A 23,063-nucleotide genomic window follows, 5' to 3' on the forward strand; every position below is an offset into this window, starting at 1 on the left:
TAGTTTCTCATGTTAGCTAATCTCACCTCCACAAAGCTGGAACATGGCTTAAAAGGATCTTTGCAAAGAGACCTCAGACTGATGATATAATACTAGCATAAGCATAGGAGAACAGTGGGGGGTGTGTGTGTGAGTTTTTTAGTCCACTCTCAATCAGCCAAATCACAAAGTAAACACAATGGCTGTTCATCAGTATTCTCAGTGCCATCAAGTCAATATTGGCTCACGCATAACCACTAGGCCACCATTAGGACCTAGCAAACACTTAAAAAGCAAAACAAAAAACCCACCCTTAAACCTATCCCTTTAGTTTAACAATAGCAACAACAACAAGGTTTTTTTCCCCCCCAAACAAGTTTGAATAGAGCTGCAGGCATTTTGAAAGATGTTTGCAAATGCTTCCATTGAGAGGCATTTTGTGGCCAAAACAACATAAGCACCTCTTCGGTAAACCTCCCTCGCCCCTTGCTGTCTGGCTGGTTCTGAATCAAGGTGACCCTGTAGGATAGAGAACTGCCCCACTGTCATCCTTCCGGAAGCACTCAGCCTCACCTTGTTCCTGTGGAATTGCTGGGGGCTCTAAGGGCTGCTGTTTGGGTTAACAGCCAAGAGCGTAACTGGTGTGCGACATCTATGATGCCTCTTGCCATTTGGAAGTTGACTTTCTTAAATCTGGTTTAAAACTTTCCAAAGGAATTGTTTATTAAAGTCATAAAGTCAAAAACCTTTAAAAAAAATCCACTACCTACCACCACCAACCCAATTGCTGTGGCATCAATTCCACCTCACAGTGATCGCATGGGATACCGAGTAGACGTGCACGTCACTGGGTTTTCAAAGCAGTGACCTTTCTTCTGAGGTGCTTCTGGGTAGGTCTGAGCTGCCAACCTTCCTGTGGCCAGGCATTGAACCATTGGTTCTACCCTGTGAGGTACTGCAACAACAGACCTGACTGCAGTCAGGAAAGTAGATGTTTATAACACCTTCGTCAGAACCTTTGTGTGCCTAGTAAGTGCGATTCTGAACTGGACATGCTTGAGAAAGGCAGCCAGTGATGCACTTCTTCCACTTGGACTGTGACACCTGCACGGTGTATTTGCTAGTGAGGACAGGCATTCAAACCACGTGTCAGAATACATGGACGCTAGATCCGGAGCTCTGAACAACTCCAAACGTCACCTTGTCTCCTAATGTTACACTCCTGTGTAGACCTCCCACAGCAAGCCTGTGCTGCCTGGGTGTCTATTAAAATACAGAAGGGATGGGGTGTGCTAGCCAAGGCCAGAACACAAAGGAATCGGAGCATCTGCTTTGGTAACTTGGACTGAAGCCAGCTGCGTCGGCAAGGCTATGCTGCTGGACCCTCTGTGGAGAGGCCCAGAGGTGGGTAGCCAGCACCAACCTGTGAGCTTCCATGAACGGACTATCTCAGAAGTCCACTTAGACCTTCAGGTGATGGCAGCCCCTGCTGACATCTGGTTGCAGTCACATAAGTGTCCCCAAGCTAAATCTCCCCCAGATTCCTGACCAAAGGACTGTTACGGAAAATAATCGCACTCCTGTTGTTTTCAACAATTGAGTTTTCAGGTAATTAGCTATGCAGCATTAGATAAGTCAACACAATTGTAAACTAGATCACAAGTAAACTGATTATGTATATGGTATACCAGCTAGCAAATAAAAAATTGCTTAAAATAATTTCATTTTCTTAGCAGTTTTAAAAATGATTTCTACTTTTTTTGCATGTTTTCTAATATAACAGAAACATTCGCACAGATGTTCACATAGATGAATATAGGCGTTTATGGTATGGGTCGCCGAGCCATTCCAACTGAACCCACTAGCCCAGCATGCTCCCCCGAGTGCTCGTACTGGGTTTGGAACTGAGGCTGAAGCACGGGACTGCCAGGGCTCCTGAAGGGCTGAGTCAGCCAAGTCAGAAGTGCTACTCCAGCGCAATGCCAGACGTACTACATACAGACGGTTGTAGTTTTTCACTTTCTTCATTAAGTGCTTCAAGTCACCTTTCAATTTTAGCAAGCAAACTTGTGTCAACTTGAAGAGGTCTAATAAGAAATATTACATAGATGCCCATTTAAATTTTTCAATGTAAATTTCCAGAATTCTGCATACATTCAATACTAATATGATGATTCAGAACAAATTTTACAATTGAGCTCCCTTTTCTCTAAAGACTTCTATAGTTGAACTTGCCTCTTAAAATTTTTTTTTAATCATTTTACTCGGGGCTCAGACAACTCTTATCACAATCCATATATACATCAATTGTATAAAGCACATTTGTACATTCATTACCCTCATCATTCTCAAAATATTTGCTCTCCACATAAGCCTCTGGCATCAGCTCATTTTACCCCCCTCCCTCCCCGCTCCCCCTCCCTCATGAACCTTGATAATTTATAAATTATTATTTTGTCATATCTTACACTGTCCGACATCTCCCTTCACTCACTTTTCTGTTGTCCGTGCCCCAGGAGGAGGTTATATGTAGATCCCTTCCCCCTTTCTATCCCACCCTCCCTCCACCCTTCTGGTATCACCACTCTCACCACTGGTCCTGAAGGGATCATCTGTCCTGGATTCCCTGTGTTTCCAGTTCCTATATGTACCAGTGTACATCCTCTGGTCTAGCCGGATTTGTAAGGTAGAATTGGAATCATGATGGTGGGTGGCGAGGAAGGATTTAGGAATTAGAGGAAAGTTGTATATTTCATCATTGCTACACTGCACCCTGACTGGCTCGTCTCCTCCCCGGGGACCCTTTTGTAAGGGGATGTCCAGTTGTCTACAGATGGGCGGGCTTTGGGTCCCCACTCCGCATTCCCCCTCATTCACAATGATATGGTTTTTTTGTTCTTTGATGCCTAATACCTGATCCCTTCAGCACCTCGTGATCACACAGGCTGGTGTACTTCTTCCATGTGGGCTTTGATGCTTCTGAGCTAGATGGCTGCTTGTTCACCTTCAAGCCTTTAAGACCCGAGACGCTATATCTTTTGATAGCTGGGCACCATCAGCTTTCTTCACCACATTTGGATAGATTTTTCTTAAAGAACATTGATCACAGAAAAAAATTTCAGAAAACTGAATACTTCATTGGTGACGAAAGGCCAGGAAAGGTGTGTTGAGGAATTTTTCCTATCATGGCGATGCACCTGCTCCTTCTTTGAGGGTAATAGGGCTGTTCTATGAGAATTTCCTTGGGAAACCTTAACCCATCCACTTTAGGGCCCTAATCTTGCCCCTCAAACTTCTTCATGTTCCTTACAACCAAAGGAGCATGATTTGAGTCCCTCAGTGACTTAGTGGACACTGAAGAGCACAGCTCTCTTTGGGGAAGGACTAGAGGTCAGCCCGCACAAGCAAACAGACCTAAATGGAGTTCTGTTGAGAAACAAGAACTTCACATTCTAACAGCTTTGTCTAATAAAGGTTTCTGTCATTTTACAGCAATACTTTTAGATTACCCTCACACACAGAGAAGGTTAAAAGTGAGAAGGAAGGAAGGAAGGAGAGGAAAACAAGAAGGAAGGGTTATGGAAAAAGGATAAAAGAAGATGGGAAACCAGAGTGCGACGGCCTGTTCTCTGGCATCAAACAGAGTGCTGTCTCCCTGGAGAACACGCCATACTCCTAGGGCCGAGGCGAGGTTTTCTCTGAACAGCCTTGTTGCTAGGGAGATTTACTTCTATGATGTGTAAGCATATTGTACAGAAATACTTCACCTATATAATTCACACAATGTACTGTGGGTACAACTGCTAAGGAACTAAGTAGTGTAACATACATCACATTACATTTTGTTAAGAAAAGGGCATCTTACTTGGGTGTTTCGGTTCCACAGCAACCCTCACAATCGGGGTGGCTTCAAAGCTGAGTGGTATAAAGGGCGGACAGGATGGCAAACTACACAGTGTTGCAGATTTCAGCACTGAGTCTTGGAGGCCTCCTATTCCTGCAGGAGGAAAGATCCATGGCGTGAACTGATATTAGGGAAATGACAACAACAGAACCAACCTACTACTGTGCACACATTTTAATATAATGGATATTTAATTCCTGTTAAGCATATAGAATGCTATTCAATTTTACTTCCAAACATGCAAATAAATGCTCCTAGATCAACTTGGGCTACTATATACGCACTCTGATTAAAGAATCGATCATTTACAGATATGCTTGTCTGAAAACATTATTTCTAATTATAATATTAGGTTTTTAAAAAGATATACTTTGATAAAAATAAGTCTCCACTGAAATAGTCTCGCTTGTAAAATCTACTCACATACACCCAAAACCAATTGGGTTGATTCCAAATCATAGTGATCCTATAGGTCAGAGGAAGACTGCCCTTTCGGGTTTCTAAGATATGAATCCTTTTTTTTTTTTAATTAAATACTTTTTTTGGGAGCTCTTACATCTCTTATCACAATCCATACATTCATCCATTGTGTCAAGCACATTTGTACGTATGCTGCCATCATCATTTTCAAAGCATTTTCTTTCTACTTGAGCCCTTGCTAGCTCCTCATTTTTCCCTCCCTCCCTCATGAACCCTTGATAAGTTACAGATTGTTAATCTTATATCTTTTTAAAAAACCATTTTATTGGGGGGATATGAACTCTTTACAGGAATAGGCACACTCATCTTTCCCTGCAGAGTAGCTGCTGGGTTTGAACTACCAACCTTGTGTGTCAGAGGTTTTTTTTAACCTGGCTACACAGCGTGGATCCTTCTGCTCCAACATACCCCCCGAAACATCCCAAACTGACCACCCTTGGTAACAGCTCAAGCTACTAAAAAACTCCTTAAATTATGTTGAAAACCTGTCATCCCCCCATTTCCACATAATGTCTTAGTTAATTCTTCAAAATTCCAAAGAAAATGTGCTCATTCCACTTTTATCACTGCTTTTACATTTTTTATTTTATTTAGCCCACACCCACACTATAGGTTGTCAAAAAGTTTGTGAAAAAATGGAATGAAAAAGTAAGAGAATTTCCCCCACAAACTTTTAAAAGTCCCCCCTTGTATATTTATGCATGTGCGCATGCATGAGAAATGTTATTCTAATTATTTTAAGTGTAAAATTCAAGTGGTATTATTTACATAGAGAATGTTATGCAAACATCAGCATCATTTCTTTCCAAACTTTTTCATCACCCCAATCAGAAACTCTACACTGATAAAACAGATTCCTTGAAATGCCACCCTGTTGTGTATAAAATAAGCCCTCTGGGAAGCAGGAGAGAGCTCATCTCCTGGACCTGAACCCCCTGCATCCAGAAGACAGCTTTCACAACAGAGGAGCAGCCGCAGAACCAGAAGCCAGAGCACGGATCGGAGTGATGGACTTCCCAACCCACGGAGCAGGTCAAGCTGAGTGCTTTTGTGCAGGAGGCTGGCTTGTGGAGTGGGGTGCCTCTGGGCACTTAATTCAGGGAGCTGGGTTTGCTGACCCATGGAGCTTGCGCTGAATGCTTTTGGGTTGAGACTTCCAGGGGTGTGGAATGCTTCTTAGACATTAGCAGACCTGAAAGAACTTTGTAACGTGTCCTGAAAAACAATTCTCCCAAACATTTCTCACTGGCATTGCAACTTGTTAACTTCCTTAATAAACTCTTTGATTATGAATTTTGTGGTGGGTTCTGTGTAGCCATTGCAATGGATATTAGAAAATGACACTATTTAAAGCAATGAAGTAACTTCCTATTCCCTGCAAGTCCCAGACATGATAGCCATTCACCTATTTCCTGTCTCTATGGATTTCCTTATTTTGGATATTTCAGATACATAAACTCATACCATAGTAGATCTTTTATGACTGGCTTATTTCACTCAGCATGTTTTCAAGGCTTACCCATATTGCAGCATGCTATAGTTGGAATCTTATTCCATCTCGTGGCTGAATCATAAACCATTGTATGTATGAACTAATTTTGTCTATTCATCTGGACACTTTGGGGGTTTCCACCTTTTCACAATCACGAATACATAACTTTATGCAAACACCACCACATGGTTGACTTTTTTGGCCAACTACACTGGCCCCTCTGGTGTTTTCTGTAAGCACGCTCTGCTCATTATGTTTGCAGCAACATAGAACAAATTAGCATAGCACTTGCTGGGGGAGGAAATGGTTGGGAAAAGATGTAGAAGACGTGTGCATTATTTACATGAAAGTACCAGCTTCAGTGTGAAGGTAACAATCTCAGAGTGAGTAGCTCCTCTCGCCAGCTAAGTTGTAGGTGCATACTTGAGCTCATCACAATATACAACAGGAGAAACAAAGTCCTCAAGTTCAAAAACATGTTCAGGGTCCACTAAAAATTACATGCAGATCTTCAACTGTGTGGTAGGTTGGCAACCCAACCTGTGTTGTTCAAGGGTCAACTGAACGCCTAGGCTCAGGGCTACGGGGCCAAGTGGTGGTTCCAGGGATTCCTGTGGTACAGGGTTAAGAACGGGGCTGTGGAATCCAGAGAGGTGGGTGCTTCTATAGCCTTGGAAACGCGGGTCAACCTACTGGGTCCACTAGTCAGAATGGACGCCACAACAATGGGATTAAGTTGGTCTTAGGTTTTTCTCCTTATGGTAATTCTTAGATTGAACTTGATTCCATACTAGCTGTGCCATTTTACATTCCCACCAACAGCAGGTGATGGTGCCGATTTCTCTAGCTCCTCACCGATACTTGTTATGCTATCCTAAGTATGGGTTATGTTTTGGACTGCTAACTTCAAGGTCAGCAGTTCGAAACCAGCAGGTGCTCTGAGAGTGAAAGCAGGCTTTCTAGTCCCTCAAGCAGTAACAAGATAGATGGCACTGAGCTTTTTGGAGTTTAGGGGTAGGTGTGAAGTAGTATCTAACTGTGGTTTTGATTTCCAGTTTGCTCCTGACTGGTGATGCCAATTGTTCAGGTTGACATAAACAATAAGCATCTGTTTATGAGCACATTGCCCATTTGTCGATGTTCTTTGGAGAGATATCTAACCATGTCCTTTGCCCAGTTTTAAAGTGAGTTGCCTTTTTATTATTGAGCTGCAGGAACTATGCATATTCTGAATACTAAGACCTCTTTAAAGCACTGACAAGCAAGGGTGTAACTTCGAGGAGTAAGTTGCACCAGACCCAAGCCATGGCATTTCCCATTGCCCAGTAAGCTTATGGAAGTTGGACACTAAATAAGGCAGACTTAAGCAGAATCGACGTACTTGAATGATGGTGCTGGTGAAAAATATTTACAGTACCATGGAATGCCCAAAGCACAAACTGTCTTGGAAGAAGTACAGCCAGAATGCCCCTCAGAAGTGAGGTTGGCCAGACTGCATTTCACATACGTTGGACATGTTATCAAGAGAGATCAGTCCTTGAAAAGGGGTAGTATGCTTGGTAAGGTCAAAGGTCAGCGAGACAGAGGAAGCCCCGAGGAGCTGGGCTGACGCAGTGGCTGCCCCAGTGGGCTCCGACATAAGAACACTTGTGAGGATGGCGCAGGACCGGGGAGTGCTCTGTTGTCTACAGGGTCCCTCCGAGGCGGGGCCAACGCCACAGCACTCGGCAGCAATAACCTTTCATCGGATGCATGACTCACAAATATTTTCTCCCATTCTGTAAGTTGCTTTCACTTCCTTGATAATGTCCTTGGAAGCACAAAAGTTTTAAATTGTGATGAGATCTATGTTTTTTGTTGTTCAAGTTTGAGTCTCCTACTGAGTAAACCAGGTGGAGACCACAACGACCTCCTTTGGCTACATGAGGGAGGAGACTAACTCCGCAACAGCCCATGCCAACTGCCAGAGGGCAGGGGTCAGCCTCCAGCCTCGATCTCTCTGTGTGTGTTCCACACCAACCACCACTCCCACAACATCTAGCTTCTCTGCGGGCTTCCATAATCCATTGCAATGGTTACACATATCACAGGCAACACCCAGAACGGCGGGAAAGTGAATAGGTTACCACAACCCGGATCAGAGAGCACTAGTCCCTGGACCCAGTGTGCACATGAAAAGCCAGCACTCTGCACACAGAAGCAGCAAGGGACACACTCCTTCCCAGCTGGTGGTGTCAGGCAGAGTCGGGCGCTGGTGGAGAGCAGATGCACCTCAGTGAGTCCTGGCTGCCCCCAGGGACTAAGGCTTGGGCAGTGGCAGCCAATATCTGGAAGGTAGGTGCCCTTGGGACCAAGAAGGAAGTGGGAACCCTAGAGTTGAGCCCCCGGCAGCAGCAGGAGGCTGGCGGGGAGGTGGGGACAGGGGAGACTCAGGTGCCCAGGCCCTGAAGACCCTACATGTGCTGACCAGCACCTATACAGTAACTTACACTTCCTCAATGCACCCTTCTAGGCGGGCACACGGGGGTTGACATCGGGCTTGTGGGCAGTGGTGGGGCCGTGGGTGAATGGCCAGTAGCAACTGCAGTTTAGGGTCAAAGGCAGAGAGCAGCCTGGCTCTCAGTGGCCCAGAGGGAGCTCTAGCTACAGATTCTTATGAGGACAAGCTTACTGAGGAGGATAGGGCCACTCAGTGAAGCCTTAGGGTGCTTAGTCAAGGAGGCAGTCGGGGGACCCAGCAGGCTACATGACCTCCCTGCACCTCTATAACAACCATGCTTAGAGATAGGAGCCCACTGTCCCCAACAATGCCATCAAAGGCCTTTTGGGGTCATTAAGGGGATGAGCCAGGGCTGCCCACCGTAGAAATACGGTGAGGGCAGAAAAGGGCCCTGGGGTGGGATGGCACTTAGGCAACCATGGCTCTTGAAGACTGATTGGGTAGCTCTGCCCTGTGGGTGGCGGTGGGGGCTGAGCTCTCCTGAGGCAAGTGAGGGAAGGTCAAAGGGAGGGGTAGGGGCCTGTTGACACCAGCAGGGTCACAGGGGACATTCATAGTACAGGTGAAATGAGGAGGTCAGCCTGCATTTCCACAAAATGAGATTTTCTCATCTAACCTGGTCTTTAGACCCTAACCACGGCAGTACGGGAGAAGGTGAGGTGAGGGTGGGGTGCTGCTGGGTGGATTTTAAAGGCATTTCCCAGGTCCTTGTCTGCCATCTAAGAATCTCTTGTAACTGCCTAAGTCTTCTGTGTGCATTGGGTCCTCTTCAGACTAAAATGTCCAGGGTGCTAGATTCCGTTCCTATACTTCTGGAATCTGGTCAAGGTCTTAATTTGTATTCTCGGACCTCGTGGCCCAGCACTCAGAGAAGATCCATGTTTGACCAAAACGCCTTTGTTCTGCCCTCACTGATACCCTTCAGCCCAGGTTTCCCCCAAGTCTATCTATAAGCTAAAAATAACAGTATCTTCCACATGGCTCGGGTTTAGGAAAACCCCACCATAAATATTCCCTTTCAAACCTCACCACCCTGCTCCCGACCTCTGAGCAGCCTGCATCATTTCCTTCCTGCCCAGGCAGCACCTGGTTTTCATCAACCGAGATGCTGGTCTTTCCTGGGTATCACGGAGGGCCCAGGCTGCAGGGAGGCTGCATATTTTGCCTCTTTGAACTTCAAGTTTATATTTTCTTCTTCAATTACCAAACTAGTCTTTCTCTTTAGATATGCTCAGCCCTGCTAAAATGGTCCGAATTCACCAACAGAAGCAAAGGAAGAAGAGAATGCCAGTGTTCCGAATCAAGATTAAGAATGGGGAAGACAAAGAAAACCTCCAAAATGAGTTGAAAACAAAACAAAAATCACGTGTTTTCTGAAAAGGGGGCAGTAGGGAACATACTTGTGAAGAGTTTCTCAGAGCAAATAGTCTCAAGGATTTTTTAAGCCTTCACCAGTCCAAATACCTGCCCTGCCTGCCCCGCCCCTTTCTTTTTAAAGGATTAAGGTCAGGGTTTTCACTTTCTCCCTTTCTACCTGGGTCCACCTATTCTGCCACGAGTGGTGGGAGGCAGGCACCAACTATTTCTTGGGGTCTCCGGATCTAAGGGGCCATGTTTACACTGGAAGTCATCCATGGGCTGCTTCCTTTTGCAGTCCTGGGTTTCCTTCACTTTTGTGCCCATGCACATGCAAACATCCAAGCAGCAGCAGCAGCAGCAGCAGCAGCAGCAAACCAAGCACACTGCCCGAGGCGATTCTGACTCACAGTGACCCTGAGCCAAACTGCCCCGGTGGCTTTCCAAGACTGTAACTCTTTATGGAACTAAAAAGTCTCACCTTTCCATTGTAGAGTGGGGGGTGGTTTTAAACTGCTGACCTTGTGGTTAGCAATCCAACCCACAACCCACTAGGCCACCAGGGGTGCTTACATGCACACATATATAACCACTTTCCTATATGCACACATATCTACCTATATAACCATATATACGGTGCTTTGTTAACTTGTCCGTGTTATAGACTGTACCAACAATGTCCTTTATTCTCGTGTACTTCTTTGTATTATCATCAGCTTTGGTCGAGGTGCATACACTTTCCCAACCCTGGTGACCACCAGAGAATACTGAGGGATAAAAGAATAAAAGTGGGATCATATATTTGTACGTTTGTGATGGACATACTTCACTCAGCGTTATCATATTCCAAACAGTTCCTCATGATATGATTTGTGAATTCATTATTTTTCTTTATGGTGCCAAGTACTCGATATACCACTGTTTGTTAAGCTATCCACCTGCAGATGAGCACTTAGATGATTTGGCTCGTTTTGCTACTGTTAATAATGTTGCAACAAACCCAGGTGTGCTTGAGCCCGTTTGTGGTACTGCTGTTAGATCTCATAGAGCCAGGAGTAGGGCTGGTGGATCGGACGCTATTTTTCTTTCTAGCTTTTTGAAGAAGTGCTGTACCCTGTTTTCCATGGTGGGTCTACCAGTCCATGCAATTCCGTGTTCTTTTTTCTACTCATAGAATGTGGTTTTCTCATGAGTTGCTTTAGTCCAAATGATGATTGAGGGAAAATAATTGAGTCACAAAAATTACACTTGCTAAAGCCATCCCCCACCCCCCAGCTGTAATTGCAGAATGAGGGACATCCTCCCTCCAAGAAATCCTGTCTGGGTGGTGGGAGCTAGTTCAGAGAAAGCATCCAAAGCTAGCTTGGCTCTCATTGGTTCGGAGCTGTGACACTGCACCTGAAGGGCGGTGCTGGCGGAGGGGGTTTAGTCTGTTGTCCACGGGGCTGCAATGACTGGCAGCACTTAACAGTACTTTTTTTCTTCCTCTCAAAAAGTATGTGGAAAAACAGTACTAAGATAGTGGACTTTCCCCCAAACTTCTTGAAGCCCCCTCGTATTTAATTTTAATCCAAAATGTCAAAGATTGAGCAAGCACGTGTTTTAAAAGTTAATAGAAAAAGAATGATGATTAAAAACAGACAATGAAAGAAAAGAGAGAAAAGTAGAGGTAGAGCAATCTACCAGGCACTAAGAATTTGAGATTGTTTTATACACACACGAGTCACTTTTGTCCACTGACGTTGAATGTTGCAATTCCTTTCTGACTTGAATCTCCTCTATTCACCAAGTACAATTAGACCAGTTGTACCTCACAGCCTGGGGGAACAACATCCAAAGGAATATTCCATTTTTTTCAAAGGGGTACATCCGTGGGAAGTTTCAAAATGTTCGTGGAAAAACGGAGCGGAAAGATAACAGACTTTCCCCACCAGCTTTTTGAAGCCTCCCTCATACGGCCTTTGCTCGGCTGCACACCCTACGCTGCAGGCGCTTTACAATCACAATCAGAATCTTGTGGAAAGTGCCAGGCCAAGTTTCCCTTGAACAAGAATCCCCAAGACAAGGAAGGGCGGCCCGTTTTCCCAGATGAGACTGACAGCCCAGTGGAGTGCGAGGGAGTGAGACGGGCTGGCTCTCCGCAGAAGCCGCTTTCCTTTTCTAACGACTCCCTGTTGCACAGGTAGAATCCATCCAGGCTGAGGTCACCTGCGGGCGGCAGGATGGTAAAGACATCACTGAATACGAACGCCTTCCCTCGGGGACCACCGGCCGGTTAGTTGGCTGCAGAGAACTGCAGTACTATCCTCAGGGAAGTCTGGATTCGTAAATTGCTCACCCACTGCTGGTATAAAAATACGACTGGAATGGTTTGTTTGTTTTTTTAAAAAGCAGTAGTTGGAAAATGCATTAATATTCTAGCTAGCACGCAGTCTCCTAACGACCAGTTTTATTTCAATCAGACTTTAACATCACCGAGGAGCCCTGGTTGCACAGTGGTTAAAGTGCTTGGATGCTAACCAAAGGGCTGGTGGCTTGAATCCACCTTTCTCCCCAAGAGAGAAAGAGGAGACAGTCTGTGTCTGTCCAATTAGAGCCTACGGGTCATTAGGAGTCACAACCAACTCGATGGCAGTAGATTGTTTTGGGTTTTAACAGTACTACATCAGGAACCATCAGCCTATACCTCTTGATCTGGTTAAGCCTGGAGTAAACGGCTTCCTTTAGACGCTTGCAATAACATACAAGCTGTCGTCACAGAAGTCCATGGAGCCTGGGACCTAACGTTAGGAACATGAGCATGCAGACAAGTGTCAAATGCACTCCAGGAAAGGTTCTCAAGGCAGTGGGACTCGAGAGAACCTTTGTTTCAAGAGCGTCCTCTGCTCCCGGCCATGCCATCTGTGGGTCGCAAGGCAGCCCCTATCTCCTGACTCCTCTGGCTTTTAGGCTCTGGTTCGTTATCTTGCATCAAGATTCAGAGTTTGCACTTTTTGACTCAACTATAAAGGGTCTCAGACTCCCCAGATGCTTGACAACACTTGCCACAGAGGTAGTTAGGCAGGTAGATATAAGCATAAAGTGAACTTTTCCAGGGCGGCTTGCCCAGCATTTCCCAAATGGGCCAATATTGCTTAGCTAAGGTGAAGTGTAAGGGATTGAACATGCATGTGCATTATGCTAAAAGGAAAAAGCAAAAAACAAAAAAAATCCATTAAACCAATTGCCCTTTTTGCTTCTTAGTGTTATGGGAGGCCCTGGCAGGGAAATCTTGCAAGAGTGACATCATCGCGTCATTTTTTCCCCTCTCCTTCTTCTTTTTCTTGGACCAGATGAAGCTACTAAGCAGCTTATAATAGTTTTTAAGAAAGTGACACTAAGATCTATGGACCCTTTTCTCAGAAGATAGTGAACAAGTAAGAGATACGTCTGGAGACTCAAAACCTTTCAGGCACCATACAGGCTTGTCTGTGTGAGAGAACAATCAGAAACTGGCCTCTGAGTGTCTTGTCTGAGGCAAGAGAGCTATAAATGGGGTGTCCCGGTGGGGCCCCCACTTATGCAGGAAAGGCTCGTAAGGTATTCAGTCTACCTCCATTCCTGTGGGAAGGGACTGGCCCGATGGAGCTTGCCTTTCACTGAGAACGACACAAATGGGGGTGGAGGTTAAAACAGTGGAAACAGAGGAGAGAGCACCTGACTGCTCAATTATTAAATCTGAAAGAGAAGGAAAGGGCAGAAAAACAATCTTCTGTTTGTCTCCTGTCGTGTCATATTAGTACAAAAAGATCTCTGTATGCCCCGGGAAAGGAGGTAGTTGCAACTCACTAAAATATTTAAAAAACAATGGTTTTATAGAACATACTAAATGTGAAGTTGAGAAGCTGAAGGACTAGTAAAAATTAGTCATGTGATGGGGTCAGGGAACTCCAGGCCAGCGACATAGCCAACACAAAGTTCTAGGGTGTTAGGGGAACCCAAAAACACAATACGCAGGGCACGGGATACAAAGGGGGCAGACAAAACACGAGCCCACAGAGCAAGATTATCAAGGGTCTTGAATATCACGCGGAGGAATGTAGGCATTTGTCCCTCAGACGGTAGTCAAGAACCTCAGGAAGAACGGAAACAAGCAGCCATCATGAAACTGCACCCGGCCCTGGGGGGGTGGGAGGAGGGCCGGTCTGGTGGCACAGAAACCAGCTAGGAAACTGCTGTGGGAGCGGCGCGGCCTGGAGGAGCGGCGCCAGTGGAAGTAGTAGGACCCGGGTGAGTTAGCGATGCCGGGGCTCGGCTGTCGGTCTGCGTGGTTACTTCGGAGTCGGGAGGAAAGGCAAGGAGGAGCGCAGGATAAAATCTTGATCCCTGGGTTGGACAACTTTTCTCTGAGCGTTTCTCTACTCTCTTCTTTCCCTACTTCATTTATTAGGTTTTATGGAATTCACATTTTATCTCGTGCTTTTTTCTCCAGACGAGTTTCCATTTTTGAGTTAAAACACAAACCCACACGTTACCTCCCAGGGATCATATAACCCACCTAAACAAGGGTGATTCCAACTCACAGCAACCCTACAAGATAGAAGGGATGCTCCTTAGGGTTTCTGAGCCTGTAAATCTTCACAAGAGCAGACAGCCTCCTCTTTCTCCAGAAGAGCGGCAAGGGGGTTTGAACCACAAACCTTGTGATCAGCAGTGCTACTCGGGCTCCTTAAGTGAGGTATGGTAATAGGGACATAACCAAGCAGAGGACGGGAGGGAGAGTGCTGAGGCAGGGAAATGGCAGCAAGGCCAATAGAAGAGCAGCACGAAGCATACAGCACAACTGGAAAGCCATTTCTCTCTCATTCCTGTCCACTCCTATGGGTTCTTGCAACTGCCACCTCTTTTCTTAGGAAACATGCCGAGTTGTCGTGGTTGACAGGGTGCGGGAAGGTGGTGAGTTAATCTCAGCTCTGCCTATGCCACCTGTAACGTCTCCAAGCCTCTTTCTACATCTATGACATGCAAATGATACATGCTGTACTTTCAGGTTACTTCCAGCATTCCGGCAGCAAGCACGGTAATTAAATAAAGTGTGACGGCCCTGGCAGACATGGTGGTGGTGGCCGTGGTCACAGTGTTAGGGAGAGAACAGGGTGCCTGAAAAATTCCTCTGAGAAAAAAACATCCTTAGACTGAGAGAGTAGCCAAGAAGTCCGCTGATAAACTGCAGTAAAATGTACCAATTCAAGGACCTCGGGATTAGACAACTCTCTCCCACCACGAGTATGCCCAGTGGGGAAACAAATGACCTAAAAAACCCTTGTTGCTCATTACAATAAAAATCACACCCACTAGTGCATGAGTTTTCCATTACCTAGGAAACTGCCAAGACCTTCTGACCTGACCAAATAAGGGAAAAGGAGGGCTGAACCCCAAATTTAGCAGAAGTTCCCCCCACTCTTTCTGAACAACCATGACTATTCCTCCCTTTAGTTATCACACATTTGGACAAGTAGAATAACTATCTCTGCTTTGTATCACCCCAGTCGTCTCCACTTCCTGGAGACTGACCCTCGCGTTCCTCCTTCGGAAGGTACTTTTGCTCTGAAATCAATCTTTGGCGGAGTGCCAGCCCTATTGTACTGTGGTTAGACCACTGACTCCCAGATTCTTCAGAGGGCAGTGGAGCAGGTGGTCAAGGGCTTCCCGACAGGATAACAATCTGGTGCCAACACCTGGGAAGTTCTGCAGAAATTTCTCTGATCTCTACTGATCCTGCAGGTACAGGCCTGACTTCGTATGGATATTTGCTCTCAGCCACATGCAAATTTGATCTTTGCTGCTTGCTGCTGCCTCGCCTTTGGGATTCTCTCCAACAGACTGGTGAGGGCACTGTCTTGTCCCCATTGTCACTGGGCTCCCCTTCAGGAATTCCCGTTGACCCCTCCTCCAGAACTCTGGGTACCCACTGTCTTCTCATGCTCATGGAGGCTCCTACTGCTCCTGAGCTCTCAGGTTGAGGCAGAGTATTTAGTGTAGATCACGGGCTGCCGCCCAAGGCCCGCACTCGGTACCTTGTGCTCTCTAGCCAGGTGCTCCCTTCCAGAAGCGTTGTGGTATGAAACTGTTTCCAAGTATGCCAGGCTGTGTGCTTTAAAGAAGCTCACAGCAGGGCAACCCATCATAGCCTGCTCGGTGCATCATTAGTCACAGACCTCGGGGAATCACAGGCAGCAAGGAGGAAGTTGACAGGCAGAGGGTGCGCAAGCCCCACCAGGTCCCCAGGCATCTTCCCTTGAGGATGCCCAGCCATGGATGGGATGAGAGAGGGGCGGCCCAGGACACCAAGTTCTCTCTCATTTACATTGGCCCCAAGCCAGGGACACCTAGCTCTGGGGCAAAAAGCCCCTCCCCCCCCTTTGGTTTCTCTCCCCATAGACAGCATGGGACAAGGAACTCCCATGCCCACCAAGTCCTCACTGGGATACTTGCGGACAAACTGGAAAGGACCGAGTTTCCATAGTCCCTGGAAGAAGAAATGGATACTCTTCTGTAACACTGCCTGGCCGGGGACCCGAAGATGTGCTAGTTAATGTCAATTTAAACTGTAATACCATTTTACAACTAGAATTGGTTTGGAAAAGAGAAGGAAAATAGTCAGAGATATGTCCAGATTTTCATGTATTTAAAGAGACCACTCACAAATGTGTGGGAGAAGTGTTAAAAACAAATAAGCAAAAACGCTCTCTTGAAAGAAGGTGAGAGGGGCAGCACCCATTTCAATAAGAAGTGGAGCTCAGGGCCCCCTGTTCTGCGGAGGTGGAACTCCTATGGATCTCCCACTCCTCCAAACTCACCTAAGTAGTGGGAAGGGAGGTCCATGAAGGTACATGTTCCTTTCTCTACGGCAGACATTAAGGCCGGCAAAGACAGTTGGGAAGCTTCTCAGCGGATGCCTCCACCTTTATTAGAGCATTTGAACGTACTGTCTTGGCCTTGATTTAACCTGGAGAAGCCAGTGGGTTTGATTTTCTCATTGTTACATGCCTGATGGAAAATAATCACATTCACCAACCTACCTTACCCCTGGGCAATCAAGTGGTCCCCACTCAAGGCCCGGAGTGTGGACAGCAACAGGGACCAATGGGAGTCACCCTGAAGAACAGCATGCTCACCTGTCTGATAAAAGGAATGAAGGCAGGACAAATAAAACCTGGGAACTTCGGCAAATGTGCCAAAGTTGTGCTCAGAAGCACACAGTAGAGGTGGTACAGAAGGATAGAACTTGAATCCTGATTCCCTCAAGGTAGCTCTAGTTGTAAATACTCATTTTATTAATCAATCAACCCCTGATATCCACAGGAAGGTACAGAAAAATGGCACTGAGACCCCAGGCCTCTGCATCTCAGCTCTTACCACCCACAGTAATCAGGAAACGGAGGTAAAGGAGAGAGACCAGACCACAGGAAGACACAAATCCAGCCGCAGCTCTTGCTGCACACAGCTGCCTCTGGGAACCCGAGGGGAAGGAGAGCATTAATGGTGCAGCAAGACGGGGCCACTTCTGACACAACTGTTTTGCCTGAGTACCAGGAAAACAAGCCGTTCCAAAGAAACATGCCAGTATGCCCAAGACCGTGTGTGAATACGGACAAGCTGGCCACCGGGCACGGGACTGCCCCTGTTCTCTCAGGAGAAGTGTGGCAGAGGCCACAAGGTCCTGGTGGCAGAGGAGTGCAGGCATGAAAGGACCTGGAGTCTGGAAGTCCTCCCACATGTGCCATCCGATAGCTTCTGCAGGACCCTGGATAAGCAGGCACGCAATACTGACACAGGGGTGGTGACTTACTCCACACTTGAGTCTTTTTGAAGCTGGAAGGGGAGTCCTGTATCTCACCAGTTTTACTAATCCCTGCGGTCCTAATACCTTTCTTTGTTGAGGTGAGATTTCTTAGTAAAGTTTAGGACCCTTTACAGCTGTAATTTTTCTGCTAATGTTTGGACCTGGTCTATTCAGTTTACTAGTAAAGTTTGTCTCATACCATGTACAGGTGATCAAAACCCAAGTTCTGAGAGATCCAGATTGATATACTTTAATTCCCCCTCAACTGGATACCTTGCATCAAGCAAGCGCTTCCCTTTCCCGTCAATGGCAGGCCCAGTTAGTGGTGGAATCCAGCACCTTCTAAGGCCAGGGTCAGACAGGTGGTAGAGAGAAGCCTCACCCACTAAACCCAGTAACAGCAGGAAGCAGCTAGAGGAGTCATCACCCTTTATTCCCCCAAGGACGCTGAAGCTCCTGTCCCCTGAGGGAAGAACTTTAGGGAAAGAACAGGAAGCTGGAAAATTCTATTGACAAAAACCACCTCAAAACAAGGGAGTAGCCAAGAATTCAGCTGATAAACTGCAGTAAAACTTACCAATTCAAGGACCCTAAGATTAGACAACTGTCTCCCACCTTTTAGCATGCTCAGCATGGATATGACCTAGACAACCCCTGCTGCTCCTTATAATAAAGATCACACAAGACCGTTGACCACGACCTAGAAGACGGCCAGGACGCTCTGACAGGACCAAATAAGGGAGAGGCTGGGATGGACCTCTAATTGATCAAAGTTCCCCCAACCTATCCCCCATCAATTCCCCCTTAGTTATCATACATTTGTAAAAGGAAATTACATATCTCTGTGTTACTCGACCCTGAGTCATCTCCACTCTCCAAGACTGACCCCATTCTTCCTTCGGGGCGTACTTTTACTTTAAAATAGAAGTTGGTTGAGTGAGACTCTGTGATACCTTTCTACCATAGTTGGGTGGTTGGGCACCTGATTCAAATTTTTCTCTGATTCTTTGGAGGTAAGTGGATCAGGTGGTCATGGATGTCCAGAGAGGATAATAGTAGCAGTAATAATTGTATATGTTGTTAATCACTTTGTAATATACTATGGTATGTGGCATGAACTGTGAGTTTAATTTTTTTTAATCATCTATACAGTCAACTAACTTTAAAGACGGATATAATAACTTCTTTACAAGGTACAAATGCAGTCACCATGAGATCAACTTATGAGCTTTCTATCCTGTTCCACTAACCTAATTCATATTCTGAATGGTAATAGACGGCTTTAAGTGATGCCTCTTTAAGCTGTGTTTCATTCCAACTCACATGATTTAAAGTAACTGGTTGAAAATATACAAAATTCAGCATGTCAGAAGTAGAACATGGCTAACCGCCGGAAATTTGTTTAAAGAAAGAAAAAAGAGATATGGCTTTACACAACCAGGAAATCATAACCAGATTCTTGCTACTTTTAAACCCAAAATATTTCCAATTAAGGACAGGAAGCAAAGTCACTTCTGGATAAAACGGCAACTTCAGCACAGGAGCACAAAAGACGCTGATTGAAATGATCAAAGAAATACGGCACTAAGGAAATTCTGGATGAATGCACGAAATTGGAGAGGAGCAGCTCAAACTTTGGGGATCACTTCAGTTAGCTGTGGATTAAAGAAAACTATCAAGGGTCAATTCCAACCCCCTTTCTGAGAAAGCAGCACAGTTACTTAGGATGGGCAGGGGAAAGAAATTAGGCCGAGTTATTAAACTAAGAGGGGAAAATCAAGAGCCCACAAACAGACCAACGCATGGTTGGGAGGGTGTTCTTAAATACAGGGGTTTCAGTTATATGGGCAACGTTTGATTTATTATAAAAAGCTGATACAATTGTAGAAATAAATCAAAATTAGTTCAACCTAAATAGTGGACATATAGGTGCTCGATGATCACCTTCGATTTTATTATGTCCACATTCACAAATATTCTATAACTTACATGTTGTTTTGAGTTAAGGAATAAAGTAGACAACTTTCATCTTTAAGCATGTTATGTACTTTAAATTATAACAAAATATTTACAAATATCTATGGAAAAAGAAATGTTAAGAGTGGTAATTTCTGGAGAGTGGGATCAAGGGTAAATTTAGCATTTTTTATACTTAAAAGAATTACCTCAGCATATGTACTATTTCTCTGATCATTAAAAAAATACAAAACACCTAAAAAATTAGCCATTTGCTGCTTCTGTGTCTTGAATGCTGGCATTGTTTGGAATTACCACACAGCCAAGAACCCTGGGCTTATGCTGCAAATGGATTATATTTGCATTAATCAATTTAGGCCCTAGGATCTGAAACTGCGTTCTCTCCTCTGGATTGCCAGACCTGGATTCCGGGTGCCTGGTGTCCGCATAGGGAGTGTCGGGTTCCTATCTGATAGGGAGCTGGAATGCTTCTTAAGGTTAATCAAGGCCCTGAGAGAAGAGCCAGGCAGCCTGCAAGGGAAACACTGGCCAGTCCCCCCTTGGGACCGGAACCTCCCGATCGCCACTCAGGCCACCGGCATCAGTTGTGAGACGAAAGCCACCTGCCTCCGCCCCTGCCTCCTTTGCCATTTTTAATGATCATGTTTCCAGGAGTCCGTAATTCTCTCAGGAGTCAATTCAGAAATTATAAAATTTGAAGGGTCTTACTACAGTATCCAACTAATATAGCTTGAGTTCAGAGCAGGGCTCCAAAGCACTGCTAAACGATGAATATTTCATATGATTTTAAGTGCTTTTGAGATTTATTTCAACAAGCGTCTACTGAACACGTACTATGTTTCCAGATCTGTGCTGAGCACCAGGGAGAAAACAAGAGGAGGAAAGAGATCGCATCTTCGATTTTCTCCCTTTCATTATCGTAAACGCTTCGAAAGCATCTCTAAAACTCCGCCACGTCACTGCTGATTGCTTAGTCCACTCCCTGGGCTCCAGACTTTTGAAGCCGGTGCCATGTGCCTGCATCTTGGTGTGGTACAGTGACGATGGCACATTAGAACCTACTGCAGAAACCGAACTGCTCGGAGGGACAAACACGTCAGAATGTAACCAGTTGTCAAGCACACAGGCCATTTCCATGGAAGCTAAGCCCCTTTCCAGTGCATGCATTGCTTCCCCTGCAAGAAGAAGCAACTTTCTAAGCAGTTGTCACGATGGATTAAAATATAAACTAAAGCACAAATCCTTCACATCTTCTTTCCTACTGCACAGTTCAATGAAATCAGAATCAGAACTTCCGATTAATACTGTGAAGTAATTATCACTTCAAACTAAACATTAATGAGATTTGGTGCTATGTAGCGATGGGCTTCGATGTTATCATACTGCAAGGGTGTGACTTGGTCCATACGGGTAGAATCCAGCAAAGAGAACACCTAAAAGCCCCTCTACAAAGAACAAAGGAATCTGCACCTGAGGGGGGGATTCGCGGAGATGCAGATAAAAAGGGAATGCCAACAACAATAACCAACGAGAGGCCCAAAAGGACACTGCCATTTTCCTTTGCTGCCTTCTTGTAGAATGAGGTGCCAGGTGGCTTTCGAACCAGATCGGAACATCCCAAATGCCAGAGGGCTGTGTAATTAAATTGAATTCAACAGACTACTGAGAGAGAAAGCAGAAAATAAAATTCTATGTCAGGAGGATTATGCAAGTAAAACTTACAAGTCAAAATGAGAACTATACGAGGGCCAGTGTTGCAATTATGAGTGCTTTTTAAAAAAATTAAAAACACTGTAATGTTTACCATGGAAAGTTTTCAGGCACCAGCACAGAGGTACTAAAAGAACATTCAATTAATTTTAAGCACAGCTGTTAATGGAATCAAGTGACTATAAACTGATTGAAGGCAAAGGTGACACTGCAGAGGGATCTCAATAATGGTTCTACGTCAACTGATTCATCATATTTAGGGGGGGAAAATCAATCTTGGACCCCCATCTCATACCATTTACAAAAATCAATTCTAGATGGACTATCGATCCAAATAATCTGACATGTCAAACAAAAAAGCTTATAAAAGAGTAAGAACATTTTCATGATTTTGAGGTAAGTCAAGATTTCTTAAACAGGGCACAAACTGTACTAATCATAACAGAAGAAAAATTAATATTAGACTATTTTAAATTTAACTGTCCCTCCAGGTTCCTTAGACTTTTTATCTTTATAGGGGCAGACAGCCTCATCTTTCTTCCAGCAGAGCAGTTGATGAGTTTGAACCACTGACCACTAGGGCTTCTTACGAAGAAGTATAACCAATGGTTACTACACATATGAAAATTAGCTGACCTGCACTAGACATTAGGGAAACCAACAGAAGATACTGCTCCGTACAGAGCAGACTGCTCACAGGGCAACATAAACAAGTGTGGGCCAAGACATGCAGCAACTGGAACTTTCGGATAATGCGGATGGAAGTGTAAACAAGGTGTGCTCAGTAAGCTTGAATGCACATGCATCCTGTGATCTTGCAGTCCAAATGTGTATGTATAGAATTTATACACGTATAAGAATGCTCAAAGCAACAATACTCATACCAGCTAAATACTGGAAGTTACCAAAATGTCTACTTATCAACAGAAGGTGGATACATATAGTAATCACACATATGACCATAAGAACAAACCATCCACAACAACAGGGGCGAACTCCACAACGTGATATTGAACAAAAGGAGCACAAGACATGACCCAGCTTACATAAAACTGAAAATAAGCCAAACTAATAAACGATGTCAGAAACCAGAGGGCTGCAAACCTTAGGGGCAGGTGTGTATAATAGGTGGCAATAATGAGACAAGCACATGGCTTTGGGGATGTTGATAATGTTCAGTTTTCCGACCTTGTTGCTAGTTACCTTGGTGTATGTTCAGTTTGTGAAAACTCCTGAAGTTGTGCAAATAAGAATTGTGTACTCTTCTCTATGTACATCATAGGATCCCAAACCCTTTCAGAAAGAAAACATTAGTCAGCACGCCCTGGCAAATAGAAACTTTTGTACTATAGCCCATAACTCGGGGTGAAGCGTAAGTGTCTGCTTTTGCCACTCCCCTGGATCCTTCCAGAGGACCCCACCCCCACCCCAGAGCCCCGGGGGTGGGATGGGGGGTGGGGTTTTGCCCATTCAGGGAAACACTGATGTACACTATGCATCAATAGTTTTCTTTAAAACTAGTTCTGACACAAATTACATGAGTTTTTCAAGTGCTTCTTACTTAATCTTTTGATATGCCGTTAACTGTAATTAATAAATTCAATCTTATGGAACCTTTAGGGGACCCAAGTAGCACAGCAGAGTTAAACATTTGGTGCTAACGAAGAGGTGAGCCCTTTGAACCTCCCCAGAAGCTGAGGTTAAAACCCAGTGATCTGCTTCTGCGACGATGACAGCCCAGGAAACCTACGGGCAGTTCTGCTCTGTCCTCCGGGCTGACATCGTGCTGAAATCGGCTCAACAGTACCCAACAACAACACAACTGGCAACAAAGCAAGAC

The 23,063-nt window shown here is 45.1% G+C and overlaps 1 protein-coding gene across 2 annotated transcripts in view; it reads right to left on the reverse strand.

Annotated features, from left to right (window-relative positions):
• The window catches only part of EFL1 (elongation factor like GTPase 1), a 157,955-nt gene that overhangs the window by 39,894 nt on the left and 94,998 nt on the right, over window positions 1-23,063 (reverse strand). For both annotated transcript variants that reach the window (XM_045286370.1, XM_045286369.1), the window contains exon 15: window positions 3,845-3,976. In XM_045286370.1, the coding sequence (XP_045142305.1) occupies window positions 3,845-3,976 (132 nt within the window). The remainder of the gene's footprint in view (window positions 1-3,844; window positions 3,977-23,063) is intronic.

This window comes from Echinops telfairi, unplaced genomic scaffold (assembly GCF_000313985.2).
Source record: "Echinops telfairi isolate 266 unplaced genomic scaffold, ASM31398v2 ScPeMD7_7;HRSCAF=31, whole genome shotgun sequence".
NCBI lineage: Eukaryota > Metazoa > Chordata > Mammalia > Afrosoricida > Tenrecidae > Echinops > Echinops telfairi.